The sequence below is a fragment of the Stegostoma tigrinum genome, chromosome 10 (genome assembly GCF_030684315.1).
Source record: "Stegostoma tigrinum isolate sSteTig4 chromosome 10, sSteTig4.hap1, whole genome shotgun sequence".
NCBI classification, from domain to species: Eukaryota; Metazoa; Chordata; class Chondrichthyes; order Orectolobiformes; family Stegostomatidae; genus Stegostoma; species Stegostoma tigrinum.
This window is the reverse complement of record NC_081363.1, coordinates 84,603,517-84,630,395: the sequence shown is the minus strand read 5'-3', so window position 1 is coordinate 84,630,395 and position 26,879 is coordinate 84,603,517. Positions and strand designations below refer to the sequence as shown.

The following is a 26,879-nucleotide window of genomic DNA, read 5'->3' as shown; positions in this document are numbered from 1 at the left end:
CTAACCACATTGCCAGCTTGAATCAATGGTGGCTCATCCATCTCTGCATTTAAACTGAAATAGGTGGGGAAAGGACAGGAGCGTTGGGTAGAAATGGCATCTCTTTGAGAGATGGCACAGGCTGTTAGATGAATAGAGTAAGATCAAGGCTGAGGTGAGAGATATTTCAAAGAGATTGCAGACTGCCATGCTGTAAAATTTGAAGATTTGGCATATATATCTGCAGTGGAAATTGGACCGTTTAGTTCGTCAAAGGAAAGGCAAACATTCGTGCTTTGTATGAGAATTTGACACAGTCTGATGTGGATGCCATGCTGAATGCTTGAGACTCTGTGGCTGGCGCAGGGCTGGAAAATCTACTGGTCGCCCCATATGGTAGGATCTCTATTTTTTTAAGGAGTTGGAATAGACAGTTCATAGAATCATAGAATCCCTACAGTGTTGAAACAGGCCTTTCGGCCCAACAAGTCCACATCAACCCTTGGAGAGTCCAACCCAGACCTATCCCCCCCCATAACCCACCTAATCTAAACATCCCTGAACACTATGGGTAATTTTGCATGGACAATCCAACTAGCCTGCACATCTTTGTGACAGTGGGAGGAAACTGGAGCACCCGAAGGAAACCCACGCAGACACTGGGAGAATGTGCAAGCTCCACACAAACAGTTGCCCAAGGGTGGATTTGAACTCAGGTCACTGACGATGTGAGGCAGCAGTGCTAACCACTAAGCCACCATGCCACCCCTGAGGTTACTATTGACCAGAAACTGAACTGGACTAGCCATATAAATACAGTGGCTGCAAGAGCAGGCTATAGTCTGAGAATTTTTGTGGCCAATAACTCATCCACTGATTTCCCAAAATTTGCCCAAAGGCACAAATCAGGAGTGGATGGGTGCAGCTTTAGTAACAGTCAAGAATCTCACCACCATCAAGGACAAAGCAGCACACTTGATTAGCACCACATCTTCAAGCATGCTCTCCTTCCAACCACAAAGTTCAGAACAGCAGTGTGCGTGATCTAAAAGATGCACTGCAGAAATTCGTCAAAGACCTTCAGAGAGTACCCTTCACATCCATGACCTGTACTACTGTGAAGGACAGAAGACACAATTTTATATATTCATTCATGGGATGTAGGCATTGTTGACTAGGTCAGCCTTCATTGGCTGTCAAGAGTCAATTACACTACATGTTGACCAGGCCAGGTAAGAACAGCAGTTTCCTTCCCTGCAGGATATTAGTGAACCAGATGGGTTTTTCCTGATAATTGGCCATGTTTTCATGGTTATCATTGGACTCTTAATTCTAGATCTTTTAGTTTTGAATTCAGTCTTCACCATCTGATGTGTTTGGATTTGCGCACTGATCCCCAGAACATTACTTAGCACTCTGGATTATTAGGTCTGGCGATAATACCACTAGGCCAACGCCTCCACAAGACGAGCTCCCTATCTGGGAGTTAAACCCAGTGACAGGTGTGGATACTAGCAATCTACATGTTCCCCTCCAAGGACACGTCATCCCAACTTGAAACTCTATCCCCCTTACATCACATCTACCTACCTAACAGTACTGCAGGTATACCTATACCTCATCAACTGTAGTAGTTCAAGCAAGTGGCTCATCACTGTTATATTAGCAGGTGAATTTAGTCTGCATCTCAACTATGGGGTTGATTTGCTATCACTTTACCCTTTAAGTGTATAAAGAGGAAGAGAGAGAGAGGGCCAATTGTTCTAGTGCGGTTGATGAAAAGCACTTTAAGGTCTAACTAGAGGAGTCTCTTTTAGTTAACAGCAAGTAATTCACTGCAGCTAGTTACAGGTTGCAATGATATGATAGACATTGTGGACAGAAACTTTGAGGAGGGTCAGATGTTGGATCTCACTCTTTTGAGATGCTAAGTTTATGTGACATTGTCATAGTGGATGGTGCTTAGGGCTTTCCGCAATATTAACCCTTGCAGACTCTCACACCCTTTGACAACAACCACCACCAGTGTTGGCATTCAGTCCTTTTTGGTTCATTTTTTGCTTTGTTTGATCAGACAGCCTGCATGTTCCTTGACCATAAGCCCTGAGTTCTGCCAAACAAATCCTTATTGAAAATTTTTATGGCAATGAGAAGTCAGGACTGGGTCAGGTTTTGATTTTCTGACCTTTCTGGTTCAATAACCTGATCAATCACAGCTGTCTGTTTTCTCATATGAAGGCTAACACCAAACGTGGCTTCAAGCTAGCTGCAGTACTGTTTATAGGGGAGGTGAAGTAATTCAGAGTGTTCCAGGTAATGCAGTAGGTTGCTAAAATCTGAAAGACAACACCTAGATTTTGTGTTGGAAACATATTTTGATTAGCTGTGGAAGGTGCGATTACTTAAACAGGAGACATTTGCAGTGCTATGGTAAGTAGAATGGAGAACTGGATCTATAGTCATACAGTCATAGAGATATAGAGCACGGACACAGACCCTTGAGTCCAACCAGTCCATTTGGACCATAATCCCAAACTAAACTAGTCTCATCTGCCTGCCCTTGGCCCATACCCCTCTAAACTTTTCCTATTCATGTACTTATCCAACTGTATTTCAAACGTTGTAACTGTACCCGGAACAACTACTTCCTCTACAGGTTCATTCACAACAAGAATAACCGTGTGGGGAAAAAAAATGCCCCTCACGTCTGTTTAAAATATTTCTCCTCTCACTTTAAAAATATACCTCCTTGTCTTGAAATCCCCCAACCTAGGGAAAACACCCCTTACATTGACCTTATCAGTGTCCCTCGTGATATGGTCCAGTGAAAAAGCCCCAGCCTATCTAACTTTGCTGTATAACTCAAACTCTCCATTCCTGGCAACATCCTTGTAAATCTCTTCTGAACCCCTCTCCAGTTTAATGATACCTGTCCTATAACAGCGTGTCCAGAACTGGACACAGTACTTCAGAAGAGGCCTCACCAGTCTCTTGTACAACCTCAACATAATGTTCCAATTCTTACAGGTCTAAGCAGTGGCGGCAAGTGTTAGAAACACCTTCTTTATGACCGTCTCTTCCTGTGATTCTTCAAAGGCGTCTGTACATGACCCTCTAGGCCTCTCTGTTCTAAAACTTTACCCAAAGCCCTATCTTTAATTGTATAAGTCCTGCTGTTGGTTGTTTTACCAAAATGCCTTGCATTCATCCAAATTAAACTCCATCTGCCACTCTTCAACCCAGTAGAATATTGTTTCAATAGCTGGCACATCTACCATTAGTGACATAGCATTCTTCTTTGTTTAAGGTTTGGAGGCACTTAATTATATGAATTCTAAGCCATGGTGATGAAAGGGTCAGTATGCCAGAATCATGGCAACAGTTGATCATAGAATCCCTACAGAATGGAAACAGGCCATTCAGCCCAACACGTCCACACCGACTCTCTGGAGACTATTGCACCATCCCCCCCCAAGATTTTCCATGGCTAACCCACCCATCCCTGGACACTATGGGCAATTTAGCATGGCCAATCCACCTAACCTACAAACCGTGGACTGTGGGAGGAAACCGGAGCACCCGGAGGAAACCCACGCAGACACGGGGAGAATGTGCAAACTCCACACACAGTTGCCCGAGGGTGGAATCGAACCTGGGTCCCTGGCACTGTGAGGCAGTGGTGCTAACCACTGAGCCACCATATTGAACTCCTCCCTATCCCTGAATGGTTGTAGTTATGTCTTGTGAAACTCTTGCACATTACTGTTATGTTAAGATAAACAGGGATTTGAATTAAACACAAACAAAAGCTGTTACTCTTCTCGTTGCTGGTTCCTCCTCCTCTTCCTCCTCCCCTCAGTTGAAAGTTACCATATAGAGGAGCCACAATGAATACTGTGTATTCAAAGACCAGTAAGCTCTGAAGTTTTGTACACGGCCGGGCACAGTGCTGTGCTGATGTGTTCTGTCTGTGCTGTTCGTCTGCCATGTCACAGCCCCTTCACAGTGTCGTGTCTCCGTCCCACCCGCAGGTCAGGATGGATGAGGAGTTCGAGAAACACCGCATCAAGGAGCTCCAGCAGCAGCGGATGATAGTACAGAAAAAAACCTTCACCAACTGGATGAACCAGATTCTGTCAAATAACCCGGTGAGCAGTAAATCCTGGGTTCCATTAGATCTGGAGTTTTTGACAGTGGAAGACTGTGCTCTATTGGGAATTGGGGAATTTGGCTGTCCTTCTACATAAGTCAGAGAAAGTTAACAATGCATTTGAGAAATCGTGGCATGTTAACTAGCTCTGTTACCTAGAGATTGCAATGTAAGAATAAAGAAATCGCGCAATGGTTGTATAGTGCTTTGGTGAGACTGCACCTAGAGTACTGTGTGCGGTTTGGAAATTGGTAAGATATTAAGAAGAATCAGGACCAGCTAGCCCATTTTGTAGATCTGTAGAACTCACTGTATGGAAACAGGCCATTCAGCCCACCAGGTCCACACTGACCCTCCGAAGAGCATCCCGACCTGACACAATCCCCTTCCCTATCTCTGTAACCCTGCATTTCCCGTGTATAACCCACCTAGCCCACACGTCCCTGGACACTACGGGCAATTTAGCATGGACAATCCACCTAACCTCTATATCTTTGGACTGTGGGAGGAAACCGCAGCACCCTGAGGAAACTCACGCAGACATGGGGAGAACATGCAAACTCTGCACAGACAGTTGCCCGAGGGTGGAATTGAACCCAGGTCCCTGGTGCTGTGAGGCAGCTGTGCTAACCACTGAGCCACTGTGCTGGCAAAAACACTGCAGCACTTGAAGATTATCATTTATCTTCTCCCTCCGTTACATCTTGCGCACTATCCCCACATTCTCATCAAACGAGTGATAGGCTTCCCTTGGACAGAATATGATAGTTTCCCTCGAATAATTCCTGGGATGAGGAGACAGTGGGTTTATAATATTTGACATTTGCAAGAATGAAATTGAAAGCATTTAGAAGGTTTAATGGAGTTGACACTGAGACATTGTTTGTCCACCTCATGCTGTAGAGTCTATCACTTGAGGTCATAGTTTCAATATCAGGGGTCAGTCCATTTAGGATAGAGGTGAGAATTTTGGCTGCATTGTTTGTAAATCTTTGGAATTCACTAACCCAGAGAGGTGTGCATGCTCAGTCATTCAGTATATCCAAAACTGAGTTCAATGGATCTATGGTTTCTCAGGGAATCGAGGGATATCACAAGAGTGTGGGAAGGTGGAAATGAGAAATGGAAGAACAGGCTTAACAAGTTGAATACACTACTGCAGCTTTTGTTTATCTTACTCATACTAAATCCTGAAGGAGCAGCAAACCCACTGCTACTAGGGGATTGGGCTGGGAGGAAGGCAGGGCTGTGTGTGTGTGTGTGTGTGTGTGTGTGTGTGTGTGTGCGCGTGTGTGTGTTTATCAATGAAACTGGAGAGGTGGATGGATTTAATACAGCATGTCTGAACATGGCTTATTTTTATTCATTCATGTCACTGACTGGGCCAGCATTTATTGCCCATCCTTAATTCAGAGTCAGCCACGTTGCTGTGGGCCTGGAGTCACATGTAGGCCAGACGAGGTAAGGTGGCAGTCTCCTTCCCTGAAGGGCATTTGTGAACCAGATAGGTTTTTCCTGACAGTCCGGATTCATGGTCATCATTTGACTCCTAAATTCCAGATTTTTATTGAATTCAAGGTTCTACCATCATCCATGGCAGATTTCGAACCGAGGTCCCCAGAACATTACCTGGGTCTCTGGTTTAACAGTCCAGCAATAATACAACCAGGCCATCGTCTCCCACTGTACTTGATGTGCCAAGCTTGAGGAGTGGAGGTGTTGCCAGGATGACAGCGTTTCACACTGGGATGTAGTGGGATAAAAACAAAGTGCTAGAGAAACTCAGCAGACCTGACAGCATCAGTAGAGAGAGAAAGAAAGTTCATGTTTCAGATCTTTAGCTCTGTTTCTCACTGTACCAGTGCTGCCTGAGCTGCTGAGTCTGCCCAGCACTTCATTTCTTATTTCAGATCTGCAAGAATTTTTTTGATTATTGTTATAGGTGATCTGGGGATTTGATGTAGCAGGTTGGGGGGCCAGATTATGACGTCTGCCACTTGTAGCGTTCTATTGTTTTGTGTTGGTGTGTGATGGAAGTTTGCAAGTTAACCCCTTATGGGAATTCCTTTCTGGGAATATCCTGATCTTGGCCATGTCAGTGGATGGAATAGAAGGCAAACGGTTCACTCTCTTCTTCCCACCTTGTGAAGCTTTGCTCAGGGGTGTTGGATAACACTGCTTAAAGTGCAACATGCTAGCAGCAGAGCATGGTGTTGTTCCAGCTGGATTAAATCCAGCGTTTAGCAGTATGGAGATGTACAAAAAGCCACAACAAAGTCCCTGGTTATTTAGGCTTTATGATTAGAGGCACAGAGATCAGAAGTAAAGGAATGGTGCTAAATGTAGGCTAAACATTAGTTAGCCCATGGTTGGAATGCTGAGTGCAGTTTTAGGAAAGTGGCAGAGAGCATACATTTCCAATGCACCAGGCTAGTTAAGGAGATTGATTATGAGGAGAGATTCAAGATACCAAGGCTGCTCTCACTGCGATTCAGTCTAGCCACTGGGTTCAGTGGATAGCGTGGGTCAGAGGACAAGTTCAGTCTAGTCACTGGGTCCAATACAGAGAATGGCTCAGAGGAATGGTTCAATCTAATTGGAAAAAATTATCAATTTTGCTTCTAATTTCCACCCTGCTCTCACCTTCACCTGCTGCGTCTCTAACTCCTCTGTTTCTTTCCTTGACAATTCTCTTTCAATTTCTGGCCATTAATATTCACTACAAATTCATTGATTCCCACAGTTACCTTTGACTATATATCCTCACACTCTGCTTCCTGTGAGGATTCTATTCCATTCTTCCAATTCCTCCATCCCCATATTATCTGTTCTGATGATGCCAGCTTCAACGAGGGGGCCTCCAAAATGTCCACTTTCTTCCTTACCAAAGATTCCCAGCATCATGGTTGACAGGTCCCTCAGCCTTCTCTGAGCTATCTTCCGCACATCTTCCCTTCCAAACAGCGATAGAGTCCCCATTGTCCTCACCTACCATCCCGCCAGCATCCATATCCAAGGGAACATTAGCCACCATTTCTGCCACCTCCAGTGGGATTCTGTTACCAGACACATGTTCCCCTCCCCTCCCTAGTCAGGGACCATTCCATCCCTAGGACACCAAGGTCCACTCCTCCTTCACTCCCAGCACCGCCACATACCTGAACAGACCTTCCTGTGTCATTGAAGAAGATGTATCACTTGCTTTTTTACTTCCTCTTTCCTCACTGTCCAAGGCCCCAGACACACCTTCCAGGTGAAGCGGTGATTTACCTGCACTTCACTCAAACCGGTCCACTGTATTCACTGCATTTGGAAGACGAAACACAGACTCGGTGACCACTATGCCAAACGCCTATGTTCTGTCTGCAAAAATGGCCCCAAGCTTCTAATTACCTGCCATTTCAACATACCACCACGTTTCAACATTTATGTCTGACTTGCTGTGGTGCTCAATAATTTTTGGTCCTGAGCACCTCTCATACACCGGGCCTTGGCGTCACATTAGTCGCTATCGGAAACAACCCATTATCAGCTCCCAGGCTGATTATTACCCATTCATTTGTCTGTCCATCAGTCCTTCCCCCTTCCCCATTGAGTATGCACAGCGCACCACACCTCTTCCCCCCCCCCCCAACCCCCGCAACCATCTTAAGCATATCCATCAATGTTTCCCTAACTACAGTCGACATTGAAGAAGGGTAACCGGACACAAAATGTTAACTCTGTTTTCTCTCTCTACAGATGCTGTCTGACTTGCTGAGTTTCTCTAGCAATTTCTGGTTTGGTTTCTGATTTCCAGCATCTTTGATTTTATTTTTATTTGACAAGTTTGGTCTAGCCACTGGGGCAAAGGATAAAATTTGAGAAGATTTGGAAAATCAAAGCATAGAGTCCAGGCTCAAAGAAAGATGTTAATATGGGTAATGACAAATAGACATGACAGGAAGAGAAAGAGGGTAAAAATGTGAGAATTCACAATCAGAAAAAGTTGAAAATTCACAAAGACAGTAAAAAGACAAAAGTAGAGGACTTGTGGTGTTTGATATAAAATAGATGAACTGAGAATGCAAATAGAAATTAATAACTACTATCTAGTAGCCATTTGGAGACGTTGTCACAAGATGACTTAGATTGGGTCCTGAGTTTTGAAAGGTAATGGAGATTTAGGAAGGAGAGGTACATAGAGAAAGATGGAGAGGGGGCTTTGTAATTTAATGATAGTATTTACACGATTGAGAGGTGTGATCTAAGTCCAAAGAAAATTAAAATGTGGTTACAGTTTAGACAGAAGTGAGAAATATTAATTACAAGAAGTCATTGTGGGAGTCATGTATAGGCCTGTTAACAGTAGGTATATGATGGGGTGGGGCAGTAAGGAAGAGACTTGAGAGCTTGTCAGATAGCACGCATTAATCATGGGATATTTTATGCATTGATTGGAAAAGTCTGAAGGGTAAAGGTAGCTCAGATGAGCTTATGGAATGTTTTCAAGACTGTGTCTGAGAATGTTCTGGATCCAACCAGAGACCAACCCTAGGATTGTGCAATGAGATAAGATTAATCAATGATCTCATGTCAAAGCAATGTAGGTAGCAGCGATCATAACATGATTAAATTTTACATTCCATCTGAGAGAGAGAGAGAGAGAGGAATAGAGAAAGGGCATGAAAGCAAGCTGGCTAAAATGAATTGATAAATTAGGCTAAAGCTTAGGTCAGTGTAGAATGCAGTGACAGACATTTGAAATGATATTTCAGAATATACAGATATATTTCACCAAGCAAGAAAAATTCCAAGGGGCAGACACTGTCCACAGTTAATGAGAAATGTTAAACACCATATCAGACCTAAAGAAAAAGCATATAATTGTTCAAAGATAGGTGGCAAGTCAGAAGATTGAACAGAATGTTAAAAAAATGCAAAGAATAATCAAAAATAGAATAAAGGGATAAAATGAAGAATGGGAGAAAGCTGGCCAGAATTCTAAAAGCATAATAAGAGTTTCTTAAATATTTAAAGAAAAGAGTTAACAAAGTGAATGTTGTTCCTAAAGAAAGTAAGTTTGAAGAAGTAAATATGGAAAATAAGGGGATGGCAGATGAATTGAAGAAGGATTTTGCATTACTCTACACTATAGAGAATACAAGTAACGTTCCAGAAGCAACAATAAATCAAGGAATGGAAGGAAGTGAGAGGGGACCTCAGGAAAATTACAACCACCATAGAAGTGGTACAGAGTAAATTATCAGAACTGTGGGCTGACAAGTTGTGGGATCCAGATGGACTTCATCTCAGGGTCTTAAACAAAATGACTAATGAAATAACTGATGATGATAACGGTTTTAATTGCCGAAAACTCTCTTGATTTGGGACAAACCCAAATGGGAGTTCTTTGAGGAGGTAAAGTGCTGTGGATAAAGGGGAACCAGTCAATGTACTGTACTTGGAATGAATCTGATAATGTGTACATCAAAGGTTATTGTGGAAAATAAAAGCTCATGGTGTTGGGATAACATGCTGGCGTAGATAGAAAATTGGCTGACAAACATAAAGCAGAGATCAGGTGCAAATTGGTCTTTGTCAGGTTGTAACATGCAATGTTATTCAAGGAGGGAGCAAGCGAGAAAGCAGAAAACTACCAGCCAACTTGACTAGCCTCAGTGGTGGGGGAACAATTGGAAGCATTTCTGAGGGACGGAATTAATCTGCACTTGGAGAGGCAGGGATTATTCAAGCTCACCTAGTCAGGCACTCTGATGAAGTAACAGGGCAGATTGTTGAAATAGATGAGCATTTTCACTTTAGGCAGCCATCAAAAAAAAAGACACAAGGCATCTTATGATGGATGTCTATGGGATAAGCTTTTTTGTTTTTTTGTCTTTTGTATAAACAATTTGGATGAGAATATAGGAAGCATGGTTGGTGAGTTTGTGGATAATACCCAAACTGGTGGTAAAATGGATAGGGCAAAAAAAAAATGGATATTGATCAGCTGGGCCAATGGGCTGAGGGATGGCAGATGAAGTTTAATTTAGATAAATGCAAGGTGTTGCGCTTTGGTAAGATAGACCGTGGCAGGACTTTTACAATTAATGATAGGGAGCTGGGGAGAATTGTCTAACAGAGAGACCTAGGCATTCAGGTACATTGTTCCTTCTAAGTGGTGAACATGCAGCTAAAGTCAAGAATTAGGAAAACTGATGCAGTATGAGCCAAATTGAATACAGATGTAGGGAGGTCATGCTTCAGTTCAGGCAGGGCATTGGTAAAACTGTATGTGAAGTACAGTGTACAGTATCACTCCTTATTTAATGAAGGATGTAAATGTATTGGAAGCAGTTCAGAGAAGGTTTTCTAGATTAATACCTGGAGTAGACAGGCTAGGCCTGGAGTTTCAAAGGCTTGAGGATGACTGATTGAAACATAAAGTCTAGACAGGTCTTAGAGGTGGAAAGTATGCTTCTTTTTTAGGAGAAGCTAAAACTAGGGGGTCACTATTTTAAAAAGTTCGTGCTGCCAGTCTAAAACTGAGATTAGGTGAATTATTTTCTCTCCGAGAGTGGTGAATATTTACAATTGTCTCCCTGAAGAGGTGATGGAAGCAGAGCCTTTGAATATTTTTAAGTCCAAGACTGATAAATTCCCGTTCAGCAAGTGGGATGGACAGGAATGTGATTTGAGGTTACAATCAGATCAGCAACGATCTTACTGAATGGAGGAGCAGGCTTGAGGGGCTGAATGATCCTGACTGATTTGGAAGGGAAAATCAAAGGACAAGCTCAGACTAGTCACCAGGCCTACAAACTGTGTAGGTCAGAGAGCAGGTTCAGGCCCCATTGAATGTTTCAGGTGTTATGCAGTGATGTGGATCTATAGATGAAATAGTTCAGCAGCTTTGTAATTATGTCACCAAGCAATGATAAGTCTCAATTTTATATCCAAATAAGGCATGAAATCAGCAGAAACTGTATTTGATAAAATAATGTGTCAGAAAAGTAGATAATAAAGTGTGAAGCTGGATGAACACAGCAGGCCAAGCAGCATCTCAGGAGCACAAAAGCTGATGTTTTGGGCCTAGACCCTTCTTCAGAGAGGGGGATGGCGTTAGGGTTCTGGAATAAATAGGGAGAGAGGGGGAGACGGACCAAAGATGGAGAGAAAAGAAGATAGGTGGAGAGTAGAGTATAGGTGGGGAGGTAGGGAGGGGATAGGTCAGTCCAGGGAAGACGGACTGGTCAAAGAGGTGGGATGAGGTTAGTAGGTAGGAAATGGAGGTGCGGCTTGGGGTGGGAGGAAGGGATGGTTGAGAGGAAGAACAGGTTAGGGAGGCAGAGACAGGCTGGGCTGGTTTTGGGATGCAGTGGGGGGAGTGGAAGAGCTGGTGCAGGGCTGGGAGGGGACGAACTGGGCTGGTTTTGGGATGCGGTGGGGGAAGGGGAGATTTTGAAACTGGTGAAGTCCACGTTGATACCATTGGGCTGCAGGATTCCCAAGCAGAATATGAGTTGCTGTTCCTGCAACCTTCGGGTGGCATCATTGTAGCACTGCAGGAGGCCCATGATGGACATGTCATCTAAAGAATGGGAGGGGGAGTGGAAATGGTTTGCGACTGGGAGGTGCAGTTGTTTATTGCAAACCGAGCAGAGGTGTTCTGTAAAGCAGTCCCGAAGCCTCCGCTTGGTTTCCCCAATGTAGAGGAAGCCACACCGGGTACAATGGATACAGTATACCACATTGGCAGATGTGCAGGTGAACCTCTGCTTACCTCTCCAGCATCTGCAGTTCCCATTATCACTGTCAGAAAAGTATGTGGTTTCATAATGATGCTAGGTGCATCTGAAGAGAGGAAGTCTGGATCCTGTAGTTCTGTGAGGGACATTGCTCGAATGCCAATTTGAAATCAAGATAGCAACAGTTAATATTTAAAAACGCTACCTTTGTGAATGTCAGATTTGGAACTCATGGACTCATAAGGCATCCAGAACATTTGTTTCTTCATAGTGTTCATCGTGTCTCCCTGACTCTGAATCAGGAAGCTGTGAGTTCAAGCCCCATGCCAGAGACTTGAACAGTTGAAACACCACACTGCATGAGGCTAAGGCCAGGTGGTGGAAAATAGGATGAGAAAAGGTGGATGTTTGATCACTGGTGTGGGCATATTTGGCCTCTTTGCATGCTGTAAAAACACTAACTTTAGACAGATGCTGCAGTGCCATATGAAGGAGTGCTGCACTATTAAGATGCTTACTCCAGGTCTGCTCTTAGCAAAACCTCTATTTAATTACAGGAACACTTACTCACTCATATTGTCCAACCTTTCCCCTGTAATAAAGGCTGCCATTCCAATTGCCTTTGTAACTGCTTACGTTCTTGCTTGTCAGTATTAATAGAACATAGAAAAGTACAGCACAGTACAGGCCCTTCGGCCCACGATGTTGTGCCGTGGAATAATCCTAATCCAAAAATAAAATAACCTAACCTACATTCCCCTTAATTCACTGCTGTCCATGTGCATGTCCAGCAGTAGCTTAAATGTCACTAATGACTCTGCTTCCACGACTATTCTCTGATTTATGTCCAAGGACATGTTAATCCTTTTGACTATCAATCTACTCTGATCTTTCACCCTTTCAAAGCTGTTCTGCTTTTCCATTCTTTCCACCAAAGTGGAAAGCCTTGCATGTGTTCCCACCTTATCCATCACTTCCATGCCCATTTTACTTCACTTGTCCATATCCTTTGCATCTCCTTACAGCTTACTTTCTCACTGAACTGCATCATTAGCAAACCTGGACTATTGCACTTTAAGTCTCCTGATATTAAGCCACTGATAGAGATTGTAAATAACTGAGACCCATGCAGTGATCCTAACAGCATTGCAGGCTGCCAACCTGAAAATGAACATTTCATTCTAAGAGATAACAAGTTTACTTTTTTTTGTCTTTCTGACCTGAGCTTCAAAGTTGGCTGGTGTGAGTCATTTTTAGCCTTCGAGCTGCTCCCAAACGCTGAAAGAAAATAGCTGATGAGTAAATTCCGGAAGCTTAGTAAGCGTTGACGTCCCTGGGACTTTGTAGTTGATAATGTAGCTGATGCTAAGCTCTGCTACTCCACCTGTTGGTATTACAGATCTACAGCTTGCTATCTGTATCCAAGCTGTGGTCAAGAGGATGATACTGATTAACTTGCACATTGTATGATAGATTGTGTGCTGCATGATGTAGCATTTGCAAGGGGATCCTGATGCTTGCTGTCCAATTATCTCGGGCACAAACCACACTTGTTACAAACCACTGATTATCAGCCTGTCAAATTTTGGATTTGGAGGTACATCAGTTTAGCCCTTTGAGCTCGGGGAGGTTTCCACGTGTCATGCCGCTGATCTTTGCTGTGCCAGTCATGCTCAAACAACCTGTGCTGAAGCTGAGAGAAGTATATCCATCATTTGAAGTGATTCTGTTGTTGGAAATCATTAAATAATTCGGACTGTGTTAAGAGCTACACCAGAAACTCATTCAAGATGATCAGCCAGGCTGACAGTGTGATGCATTTGCATATGCTCCAACTGTAAATACTAAGGACTTAGTTTTCTTTAGGCAGAAGGAGTTTGTACCTTTCTCATTAAAAAGGAAGGACCACAGGGACAGCCAGTCTCTGCTGCATCCAATCAGCACCCTCTCCTCATGCTATATACACTGCTATGTACAAACCCTGGGGTACAGTGCTGATGGCCCAACCTATGAGCTAGGATTGATAGACATGTACAGCATGGACAAACCCTTCAGCACAACTTGTCCATGCCAACCAGATATCCTAAATTGATCCATTTGCCAGCATTTGGCTCATGTCCCTCTAAACCCTTCCAATTCATGTACTCCAGATGCCTTTTAAATGTTGTAATTGTACCCACCTCCACCACTTCCTCTGGCAGTCATTCCATACACGCACCACCCTATGCGTGAAAAAGCTGTCTCTTAGGTCCCTTTTATATCTTTCTCCTCTCACCTTAAACTTATGCCCTCTAGTTTTGTGGTTTGTGCCCGAGATAATTGGACAGCAAGCATCAGGATCCCCTTGCAAATGCTACATCATGCAGCACACAATCTATCATACAATGTGCAAGTTAATCAGTATCATCCTCTTGACCACAGCTTGGATACAGATAGCAAGCTGTAGATCTGTAATACCAAAAGGTGGAGTAGCAGAGCTTAGCATCAGCTACATTATCAACTACAAAGTCCCAGGGACGTCAACGCTTACTAAGCTTCCGGAATTTACTCATCAGCTATTTTCTTATGCCCTCTGTTTGTTCACCCCTATCTGTGCCCCTCTTGATTTTATAAACCTCTATAAGGTCACTCCCTAGCCTTTGCTGCTGCAGGGAAAATAGCCCCAGCCTATTCAGCCTCTCCCTGTAGCTCAAACCGTCCAACTCTGTCAGCATCTTGTAATTCTTTTACACTGGGTTTGAGTTCCACCTGCTCCAGAGGAATGTAAAAAGATTTCTGAACAGGTTGATGAGAAAATATCTACAATGATGTCCCTTTTCTCAAATCTGTTTCATCTGTCTGAGTTATGATGTGGGCAAGATGAAAAACTCCTCAGTTTCTTGCCTCCTTTTAACACATTTTAGGTTCCCACTTGATACACCTGATGTTGCACCTCATATCCGAGCCAACCTCCAATGCAGACTTGGCAATGAGATCTGAAAATCACTGTACTCCAAGTTCCTGTTCTTGATTAATCTTCCAGCCTACCCCATTAACAGAAACTGCAGGCTAGATTTACTACTGAAGACGGTCAGTCTTCCATCTCAACTCTGTGAGATAATCACTGAGTAAAAAGCAGGTACTTCATAAGTTGTAGGTCTCTCCTCCACAGTGTTTCTGAGCCATTAACAGACTGATGCAGCACCGAAAGAGACCATTCACCCTTGAGTCTTTACCAATTCACCTTTAGTGATATCCCTTCTCAAGCTTAAGCTGTGCCAAGCTCTGCCTCGAGTGTGATTGGCCCCTAAGGCAAGAAAAGTTTGCTCTTCACATTGGGAAGGTAGGTTTCTTAACAACACTTAGAAACGCTAAAAAATGGTGACGTGTTTCTGCTCAAATCAAACATAGGAACAGAGCAAGGTTGTGGAACACCTCGTGATAAAGATGGTTGGAGGAGGTTAAATGTTGGGTAGAGTCAAGCTGGTTGTATGTGGGCCTGCTGGGTAGGTAAGTCCCATAAGAGGAGAGCAACACAGAAACAGGAGTGGGCCATTTAACCCCTTGCGCATGTTCAAACATTCAACAAGATCAGTGCTGATCTTTGCCCTAAGTCATGGCACCCCATTGCTTCATACTCTGGGGGCCAATGATTAATTAATTTCTGATTTTGAAATTATTATTTGAGCAAGCAACTTTTTTTTGGTGAAAGGACGTTCAACACTAATAAGACTCTACATGGGAAATGAAATGAGTGCATTGAGTTCTTGGTGCGAGGATTATACAAGAGTTTGAGTGGGATGAAGAGCTTGAGTTTTCTCCTCTTTTTTTTTTCCCCCAGACATCTGACATTGTTCAGCTCTGTGTTTGATAGGTGCGGATTTTCCTTACTGATATATTCACTGAACTGAAAGATGGTGTTGCCCTGATTGCCCTGCTGGAGACCATCTCTGGAGAGAAGCTGAACAGACCGAACAGAGGCAGGATGAGAGTCCACTATCTGGAGAACAACAGCAGGGCCATTGCCTTCCTGAAAACCAAGGTAACAATACTTTATAGCTTCACTGTACAGCGTGGCATGTGAACCGGGAGGAGCATGATTGTTAGCCCTCAAGCAAACCTCCTGCCCAGCATGGTTGACAGTTCATCCCCTTCAAACCAGCCATCCCAAATCTTAGGATGCTGGCTGTACCCAACATCCCGAGATACTGGGTGTACACAATCTCTTGGTCCCTGAAATGCAGCTTTAAACTTGGTCTGTTGCTCCTTTTTTCTGTTGTCAGATAAATGTGGAGCTGATTGGACCTGAAAATATTGTGGATGGTGACCGCACCCTAATCCTGGGTCTGATATGGATGATTATCCTGCGCTTTCAGATTGCCTCCATCACTCTGGAAGAGGTAAGACACTCGTTCTTCCTGCTGTGAATGTCCTGCTGTCCATATATAAGCTACATATGCATAAACATACACACATTTGACTATAAGCTAAATCCCAGGACGAACTAACAAGGAATTGCTTTTCTTAGAAATGGTATGTATACGTACCAGCTGCAGTAGCTGAAGCAAACAGCATTGATACTTTCAAGGCAAAGTTGGTTAAATAGAAAGGAATGGTAGCATCTGCTCATAGGGTGATACAAAAAGAAGGCTTGTTTGGAGTGAGCATAGACATTTTGCACCAAATAACCAATTTTTGTGCTGTACAATTGATGTAATTTTATGTGACATTGGCACCGTTGTGATAGGATTTCCTCTAATGAGCTGTACAAAGTAAAGCCAGTGCAGTTGGAGCTGGGGTTGCAGTGGGAGCTGGTGGTGTGGAGTTTGCTCCAAGGTCAATACTACTCTCTGTGGCGTGCTCACTCCCGCCTCCTTGAGGCTGAGTTGGTTTCACTGATTGCATGATGCCCTGGGAGGTGGTGGGCTGCTTCTCAATCTATTCTTCACTTACCAACTTTCTCTGCTGTGCCAGGATGAGTCTGATAGCAGCAGTGCCAAGCGATCTGCCAAGGAGGCCCTGCTGATCTGGTGCCAGCGCAAGACAGCTGGATACGAGAACGTCGATGTCCAGGACTTTTCCTCCAGCTGGAAGGACGGATTGGCCTTCAATGCACTAATTCACGCTCACAGGTAAAAACAGTCTTTGCTCAGTTGTTCTGGCTGGAAGGAGTGTTGAACTACCACTCCTAGGACTTGCAGGGGAAAATGTTCAACAGACAAGTGTGAGCTGGCTTCCCTTTTTGGGCCATTGGGACAGTGTATGAAGCCTCACTTGGCCTTCCTGTGCATTGGTGAATAGGGGAGTATGGGGACTGTGTGCATAAACAGCTTGTCTCAATGTCATCTCAGGAGGAAGTGGAAGAAGCAGCTCAGCTTCTTGCTCCTTCTCATTACCAGTGACCTCCGTGAGACACATCACGTGCCGGCTGAGGGAAGTGGAGTCAATAGTATGGCTACAGTAGCTGACTGATGCTTTGGTGTGGCATCTGAAGAGTAGCCAACTTCCTGTGACTGAGATAACACAGCATGGAGCTGGAGGAACATAGCAGGCCAGGCAGCATCAGAGGAGCAGGAAAGCTGACGTTTTGGCTCGAGACCCTTCTTCAGAAGTGTTCACTGTGTTATCTCTGACTCCAGCATCTGCAGTTCTTATTATCTTTCCCTGTTATTGAGCTCAGCTTCACTCAGCTCTCTGAGGTTCTAGAAATGGGAGTAGTCCATCCGATAACACTGGCCGTCTGACTGGTGGAGAAATCAACCACTAGAGTTTTGCCTGAATGCTCTCATACGGTGGCTCAGTGGTTAGAACTGCTGTCTCTCAACGCCAGCGACCCGGTTTGATTCTAGCCTCAGGCAACTATGTGGAGCTTGAACAGTTTCCCCTGTGCATCTGCTTGGGTTTCCTTCCACAATCCAAGGATGTGCAGGTTAAGTGGATTGTCCAGGCTAAACTGTCCATAGTGTCCAAGGACATGCAGGATAGGTGGATTAGCTGTGGGAAAAGTGGGGTTACAGGGATGGGGTGGGGGGGGGGGGGGGGTGGATCTGGGTGCATCTGGGTGCAGTGCTTTTCGGAGGGCCAGTGTGGATGCTATGGCCTGAATAGCCTGCTTCCACACTGAAGGGATTGTATGATTCTTCTGGAGCTGGCTTCCAGAAAGATAGAGTGCCCAGATCTGTGGAGTTTCTCCAGCAATTTGTATGTTAGCGAGTTTTGACAAGATTTGTAGCTCAGGTTGAGGTTCTGGATGCGAGTTTGCTCGCTGAGCTGGAAGGTTAGTTCTTTTACGTTTCGTCACCTTTTTTTTTAATTTGAAAAAAGGATACTTTATTCATAAGATGTACAAAAAAATAAAACATTTATACACCTACCCAGTCATGCAAGCTGCTCTGGGTTACCCAGGGGGTATGTACACCAACTAAAGGAAAAAAACAAAGAAGAAAAAAAAACAAAGCAAAGAAAATACCCCGGCAGTCGTCACTCCACACAGTCCCAGTTGGCCCCCTGACCAGTTGGGGAGGGCGCCAGCTGGGCCCAGTTACCAGATAGGGCCCTTTTTTCTATTCTGGACGAGGGGTTTCATACCGTGGTCTTTCCCCACTGTGCCTTGGTGGCGGCTGCCCCAAGCTTTAGCGCGTCCCTTAACACGTAGTCCTGGGCCTTGGAGTGCGCCAGTCTGCAACATTCGGTCGGGGTCAGTTCTTTCAGCTGGCAGACCAACATGTTGTGTCTTTCACCGCATTGATAGTCCTCCAGGCGCAGTTGATGTTGGCCTCGGTGTGCGTCCCAGGAAACAGCACGTAGAGCACAGAGTCCCGCGTCACTGAGCTGCTCGGGACAAACCTCGACAAATACCACTGCATCCCCCTCCAGACCTCCTGTGCATAGGCACACTCCAGAAGGAGGTGATCGACAGTCTCGTCCCCCACCGCAGCCACCTCGAGGGCAGCGTGCGCTGGTGCAGAGATTCCGGGCATGCATAAAGGATCTCACCCACTGGCAGAGCCCCTCTCGCCGCCAGCCAAGCAATGTCCTTGTGCTTATTTCAAAGTTCTGGCGATGAGGCATTCTGCCAAACGACTTTGGCAGTCTGCATGGGGAACCACACGATGGGATCCACCCTCTCCTTTTCCCAAAGGGTCTTGAGGATACTATGTGCTGACCACTGCCTGACGGCCTTGTGGTCAAAGGTGTTTCCTTTCAAAAATTTCTCCACGAAGGATAGGTGGTACAGAACGGTCCAACTACTCAGAGCGTTCCGCGGCAACGAGGCCAGGCCCATCCTTCGCAACACCAGGGACAGGTAGAACCTCAGTAAGTAGTGACACTTGGTGTTTGCGTACTGAGGATCTACGCACAGCTTGATGCAGCCGCACACAAAGGTAGCCGTCAGGGCGAGGGTGGCGTTCGGTATGCCCTTTCCCCCATTTTCCAGGTCTTTGTACATGGTGTCCCTGCGGACCCGGTCCATCCTCGACTCCCAAATGAAGTGGAAGATGGCCCAGGTGACCGCAGCGGCGCAGGTCCAGGGAATAAGCCAGACCTGCACCACATGCAACAGTACCGAAAGCCCCTCGCACCTGACAACCAGGTTCTTCCCCGTGTAGGAGAGGGACCGGAGCGTCCACCTGCCCAGCTTCTGCTTCAATTTGGTGATACGCTCCTCCCAAGTCTTACTGCACACACCAGCTCCACCAAACCAAACACCCAGCACCTTCAGGTAGTCTGTCCTGACGGCGAAGGGGATGAAGGAGCAGTTGTCCCAGTTTCCGAAGAACATGACCTCACTCTTACCCCTATTGACTTTGGCACCCGAGGCCAGTTCAAACTGGCCGCAGATGTCCAACAGTCTACTCACCGGCCGACGATTGGTGCAGAAGACGGCGACATCGTCCATGTACGGGGAGGTCTTGACCTGAAGGCCTCCGCTGCCTGGGATAGTCACGCCCTTCAGGCTCACGTCCTTCCTGATGGATGTGGCGAAGGGCTCCACACAGCACACGAACAAGGCAGGAGAGAGCGGGCAGCCCTGCCTGACTCCAGATCTGACGGGAAAACTGTCCGATTCCCACCCGTTGATCGAGACTGCACTAACGATGTTGGCGTAGAGCAGCCGGATCCAATTGCGGATGCCCTCCCCGAACCCCAATTTGGAGAGGACGTCCCTCATGTAAGCATGAGAGACCCTGTCAAAGGCCTTCTCCTGGTCCAGGCTGACGAGGCAGGTGTCCGCCCGCCTGTCCTGTACATAGGCGATCGTATCCCTGATGAGCGCGAGGCTCTCAGCGATCTTCCTGCCCGGCACAGCACAGGTTTGGTCAGGGTGAATCACCGACTCCAGGACAGACCTGACCCAGTTGGCTATGACCTTGGCCAGGATTTTGTAGTCCATGTTCAATAGTGAAATGGGACGCCAATTCTTAATTTCTTCCCTCTCCCCCTTCCTCTTGTAAATGAGGGTGATGATGCCCTTCCTCATGGACTTGCAGATTTCCCCTGCCCGAAGCGCACTATCGTACACCTCCAGCGGGTCCTGGCCGACCAGGTCCCACAGAGCGGAATACACCTTGACCGGTAAGCCATCGCTCCCAGGAGTCCTATTCCTCTCCAAGGACTTGAGGGCTCTGGTCAGCTCATCCAGGGATATTGGCCGGTCCAGCCACTCCCTCGTGCCGTTGTCTAAGACCTCTGTGATAGACGACAGGAATGACTCGGAGGCCGTGCTGTCCGTGGGCTTCATGCCGTACAGTCCGGCATAGAAGGATCTGCTGATCCTCAAAATGTCGGGCCGAGATGACGTCACCGAGCCGTTGTCCTCCTTCAGCCGGCTAAGCACAGACCTCTCTTTGTGCACCTTCTGAAAGAAGAAACGCGAACACGTCTCGTCCTGCTCCACGGAGCGGACCCTGGACCGAAAGATTATCCTGGAGGCCTCCACGGCGAAGAGCGAGGCTTGCTGGCCCCTCACCTCACGGACGTCCTCCGTGACCCCCATCAACTGCAGAAGGAGCAGGTTCTGCACCCTTTTCTGGAGTCGCGACAGCTTTCCCTGCCTCTCTCTCACCTTCCGAGCACCCTTAAGGACAAAGAACCTCATGATGTTCTCCTTCACCATCTCCCACCAGTTGCCCGGAGACTCAAAGAGGGGTTTCATGGTTCTCCAACCGGCGTACTCCCTCTTAATCTCCTCGATGTTCTCTGGGGTCAGCAGAGTCGTGTTGAGCTTTCACATCCCCTTGCCGGCCAGCTGGTCGTCCTGTAAGTGACAGTCGGCCAGCAGGAGGCAGTGATCAGAGAAGAACACCGGCTCGACACTGGTGGACCTGACCGAGAATGCCCGTGACACAAACAGGAAGTCTATCCTTGAGCGAATAGACCCGTCTGGCCGCGACCAGGTGTACCTCCGCTGCGCTCCGTCTGCAGGGGTGCTGAAGACGTCGAGCAGCTTGGCGCCCTTCACCTTGCCCATCAGGAATCTGGACGTGACGTCCAGTTGACTCCCCCCACCCGCTGTCCCCACGCCGGATCTTCCATCTGCATCGATGATGCAGTTGAAGTCTCCGACTAGGATGACCGGCCTGGACGTAGCCAGCAGGGGTGGAAGCCGCTGCAGGACGGCCAACTGCTCACTCTGTACCGCTGGGGCGTACACGTTGATCAGCCTCAGGGGAGCATTCCTGTAGGTGACGTCAGCCAATAGGAGGCGCCCCCCCACCACCACCTGAACTTGAGAGATGGTGAAGTTGCACCCCCGCAGCAGAATAGCCAGGCCTGAGGAGCAACAGTCGTTACCCCCCCCCCCCCCCCCCCCCCACCGACCAGATCGAAGGCCCACAGGTCCAGGCGCCGGACCATTTCCCGTACCTGCTGAGGTGCGGTATCCCGCACTCCTGCAGAAACAGGAGTTCCACCCTGACGGTGGTCAGGTAGGCCAACGTGGACATACATCTTGCCATTGACTTGACGCTGCGCACATTAATGCTCGCAACTCGTACCCCCATTGTGGGCAGTGACGGCAGTACCCTCCCCAAGTCCAAGGTCCAGCCCCTCTATCTGTCCCTTCATGCCCATTGCTCGGGCTAACTGCTGGACGCTCTCTGGGCTCAGGAAACCGTCCATGCTGCCTTCCGGGTGGCATCCCCCCATCGGGGGTACAGAGGCAGGAGAGTCTGGCTCTGGGTCAGGCTGGGGACGTGCTGTTTCCTCCTTCCTGCCTGGAAGTTCCGGGGGGCCCTCCAGTGCACCAGCGGCACATGACTGGGTGTCAGAGGGAGCCTCAGGACGCCTCCCGTCACCTGGAAGCGTGGTGCTGCTTTCCTTCTCCCTTGAGATCTTTAACTTCTGCTTCGGGCGGGCCCTCTCCGAATCCCCCTCGTCAGAGGAGCTCTTATAGCTCCCCTGTAGCTGCCTCTTCCCGCCTGATGGTTGCGGTTCCTGGGCCCGCCGACGCACCTTCCTCCTCGCTTTCCGGACCGTCGTCCACTCCCCTGGGTCGCCTGTCGCCGCCTCCATCGACTCCGGGTTGTCAGCAGGGAGCGGAGCCTGCAGGGGCGCTTTGCTGGCCTCGGGCCCATCCTGCGGGGCTGGGCTCTCCTGCATGACCTGGCCCTCCTGCACATTAGTGGGGTCCTTGCAGGGCCCTGGTGCCTTCCTCTCCTCCGGGCAGGGGGGGGGGGGGGGGGGGGCGCTGGTCCCGCATTGCGCCTGCCGGCGACCTGGACGTAGGTGGTCCCCCGCTGCGGGCATGCCCTATAGAGGTGGCCCGCTTCCCCGCAAAGGTTGCAGCTTTTCTCTTGTGGGCAATCCTTTGCAAGGTGTCCCTCCTCCCTGCAGTTCCTGCAGATGGTGGCTTTGCAGTCGGCCGCCACGTGACCTGACCTACCACAGGCATGGCAGACTTTAGGTTGCCCTGCATAAGTCAGGTAGCCCTTGCTCCCGCCGATCGCAAAGCTGGACGGTGGGTGTACGACGTTCCCGTCCGCGCCCGTCCTCAGCGTCACCTTGACCTGCCTCTTACTGGTCCAGATGCCAAAGGGGTCCATGATGTCAGTTAGGTCCCCTTCCACTTTCACGTACCTTCCAAGGAAGGTCAGGACATCAACTGCTGGCACATGCGGGTTGTACATATGTACAGTCACCATACGGCTCCTCTGCACTGGCATCACAAACAGCGGGTCAGCGGTCAATACAGAGAGGGGGCCCCTCACCTCCTTTCTCCTTGAAAACCTCCAGGAAGCGCTCACAAAGCTTGGTACTCCTGAAGGCCACATCGTAAAAACCTCCTCCGGGGAAATCCTGCAGGCAGTAAATGTCCGCAGCAGCAAACCCACAACAGTCCAACAGGACCCTCTTCACGAAGAAGGTGCGGTCCACAGGTGCACCTTCATCCACCTTCTTCACGGAAACACGGATGGTGTTCCAGACCCCCTGACCTGGGGCACGAGCACTTGCCGCAGCCATCGTTGCAGGTTGGCTGCTCCCCTGAACCAGCATTAGGCCGAAGCCAGCATTAAGATCCACCGGTTGCAAGGGTGCACAGCAACCCGACGTCTTCCTTTCACCTCCAACACAGCGCTCTCCTCCTCTCGGTCCACAAGAGAGTGGGTCTTTATTTTGTTCCAGATGTAAGCTGGTTCACTGAGCTTGAAGGTGTGTTCCCAGATGTTTCATCACCATTCTAGGTAACATCATCGGTGAGCCTCCGACGAAGCGCTGGAGTTTATTTCCCGCTTTCTATTTATATGTTTAGGTTTCCTGGGGTTGGTGATGTCATTTCCTGTTCTTTTTCTCAGACGATGGTAGATTGGTTCCAAATCAATTCAACACATTGATTTGGAGCCAATGTGTTGAATTGATTTGGAACCAATCTACCATCCTCTGAGAAAAAGAACAGGAAATGACATCACCAACACAGGAAATGACATCACCAACCCCAGGAAACCTAAACATATAAATAGAAAGCGGGACATAACACCAGCGCTTTGTCAGAGGCTCACCAATGATATTACCTAGAATGGTGATAAAACGTCTGAAAACTAACCTTCCAGCTCAGCCAGCAAACTCTCATCCATTTGTATGTTAGTTTCAGATTTCCACCATCCACAGATATTTTGCTCTTTTTTGGTCAGATATTTGTTCAGTGTTGTCCCATTGAATCTGAAGGATGTGAGGGAACAGAGTAGAATATTATTGTCACTTGTATTTAAAAAAAAATACTGTGAAAAGTACTAAAGTTGCCATACACCCATGCCTATACTGATAACAGAAATCATATATAAAAAAATTTAAGATAATGTCCATCTGTAGTTTGTACAACACTGAGATGGTGCAAGTGATCCAGGAGCGCACTCCCCGTCAGTAGTGGCTTTTTGAAGGAGGTAACTGCCAAGGACTGGGAAGTGCTCAACATTTTCTTGAGCCTCTGCATCACAGCATGCCCTCCTTTCTAATTTTATACCGTCAACAAATTCCGTCCCTTTCACTTAGTCATCAGTATAAAATTAATATACATTAAAAATCACTAGGACAGATTCTTGTGGCACTTCATTAGTTACATTCTTCCAACTTGAAATAAGCGCATTAATCCTGACTCTCTGACTTCTCTGTGTTAACCATTCTTCAACCTATATTAATACCGCATCCCCAATACTGTAATCTCCACAACATGGTTGATCCTTAACTGCGCGATGGGCAATAAATGCTGATCGAGCCAGCGATGCCCTCATCCCGTGAATGAACTAAAAACAAGTTAAGGCTTTAAAGTCAATCCTCCAGCCCATGCTCCAGTCTGCAAATCTCAGCTACTTAGTGAATTGCTAAATCATTAGAGTGATAATTGCATCAATGATCTTTTATGTGCAATCATCTTTTATGTGGTACCCCATCAAATGCCAACTGAAAATCCAAATACATTCCTTTTATTGGTTCCGTTATCATCTTGACTTGTTATTATCTTTAAACGACTCAAGCAAATTTTTCAAACCTAATTTTCTCTTGACAAAACTGTGTTGAGTCTGTTTGATTGTGCTGAGCTTTTCTAAATCTCCTACTTTTTCTTCCTTAATAATAGACTGCAGCATGTTTCCAACTACAGATTTTAAGTTAACTGACCTATAGTTTTCTTCTATCTGCCTCCCCGCTTCTTGGACAGGATGTCACATTAGAAGCTTTTCAATTTGCTGGAACCTTCCTGAAATTCTGAGAATTCTGGAATATTTTGACCAATGTCTCGACAATCTCTTGTGCTACTTCCTTCAAAACCCTTGAATTTATGTCATCAGGTCCTGACAACTTATCTGCATACAGTCCCGTTAGTTTCTCAAACACTTGATCTCTCATGATAGAGGTTATCACATATTCTTCTATCCTATTAGCACTTTGCTTATCTGGTATCTTTGAGATGTTTACTGTGCCATCTACTGTGATGACCAGTGCAGAATATTGGTTTAAATTATCTGCCACTTCACTGTTCCCTGTAATTAACTCTCCAAGAGTGCCACACTCACTTCAGCTTCTCTCCTCTTATTCTGTACATGCAGAAGTTCTTACTGTTTGTTTTTATATTTCTTGCCTATTTATTTTCATTGATCAATTTCCTTCCTCTTCATTGGCCTTTTTCAGTCATCTGCTGGTTCCTGAAATATTTCCAATCCTCTGGCCTATTGCTAATTCTTGCCGATTTGAATGCCTCAGTGCTCTCCTTGACTGCCTTTGTAAACCATGGGTGGTTCATCTATTTCATCAAGTCTTTCCTTTTGACTGGAATTTTTTTTTTATCAATGTTATGAAATATTTTCTTAAATTGTCTGCCACTGCTTATCTAGTGACTTTCCCCATTGTGTATTTCCCAGTCCATTTTAGACCAGCCACTTCCTCATTTGTAATTGTCCTTATTTAAGTTGAAGATGCTAGTTTCAGAGCAGATTTGATTGTCCCTGCTATGCGCAAGAGGGGAATACCCACCAAAGCCACAGGGTTTGTGTTTGTTTCCCCTGTTTGCTGCTCTCAGTTACAACAATGAGAAATGATGTAACTGAGTGAGCTAAGGGAATTACAGATTGCCTTGCTTGAGGTTACACCATCCCCTAGCTGTCAGCAGCTAATAGGATCTAATCTGTTCAGTGCAGAAGGCAAGTTGCTTGTTTTATTATAAATGGTACTCCCGTACAGGGAGATCTATATTGCAGAGTGAATTCCATTCCTATAGACAAAGGCACAGGCACACACACTCTTAAACAGTGAAACAAACTGCATGGAATCAAATACAACAAGGAGTAGAACTTGATGAACACAACGAACCAGGCAGCATCAGAGGAGCAGGAAAGCTGAAGAAGGGTCCAGACCCGAAACGTCAGCTTTCCTGCACCTCTAATGCTGCCTGGCCTGCTATGTTCATCCAGCTCTATACCTTGTTATCTCAGATTCCAGCATCGGCAGTTCCTACTATCTCTGCATGGAGTCAAATACAGTGTTTATTATCTCACGAGATGTTACTACCACACAGTGCATGAAGTAATTTCAACAGAAGTGGCATTTAAGAAGTGTATGTTCTTATACATTTGACTTGGGATCCACTCAGGAATGTTGGAACAAATGAGTCCAGCCCATATTTCAAACGTGTAGTCCACACTGGTGAACTAATAAAATTAGATCTCGTGTGAGAGTGCCGCACCTTCCCAGGGTTGCTTTGGCCTGGCTGACTCACGAACCATGTCTCCATTAAGCTTGAGCTTGCAGCCATTGCCTTGGTTCACACACAGGAGATGAACAACACAATTCCTAGCATTCCTCATCCTGTTGGAGGGCCACAAATCAGTTGAACCAGCTGAAGCACCAAGGGTGATCGGAGCCCTGACACTCCCTCCTGCAGGCAGATGTTGTGTCAGTGAAAGCTTTGAATCCTGTAAGGTGGAACTAAATGCAAATCACCTCCTGAGCTTGGGTGACAAATGGCACATGCGTGCAACAGTATATCCATGTTCACCTTTCTTCTGCCCTTTTCAAAATCAAATATGCGTGACAGCTCCTTCTCCCCACCA

The 26,879-nt window shown here is 46.5% G+C and overlaps 1 protein-coding gene across 2 annotated transcripts in view; it reads left to right on the top strand.

Moving 5' to 3' along the window:
• The window catches only part of sptbn5 (spectrin, beta, non-erythrocytic 5), a 365,898-nt gene that overhangs the window by 4,525 nt on the left and 334,494 nt on the right, over nt 1-26,879 (top strand). For both annotated transcript variants that reach the window (XM_059649324.1, XM_059649323.1), the window contains exons 2-5: nt 4,011-4,127; nt 15,713-15,880; nt 16,122-16,238; nt 16,813-16,970. In XM_059649324.1, coding sequence (XP_059505307.1) covers nt 4,017-4,127; nt 15,713-15,880; nt 16,122-16,238; nt 16,813-16,970 — 554 coding nt within the window. In that variant the 5' untranslated portion in view covers nt 4,011-4,016. The remainder of the gene's footprint in view (nt 1-4,010; nt 4,128-15,712; nt 15,881-16,121; nt 16,239-16,812; nt 16,971-26,879) is intronic.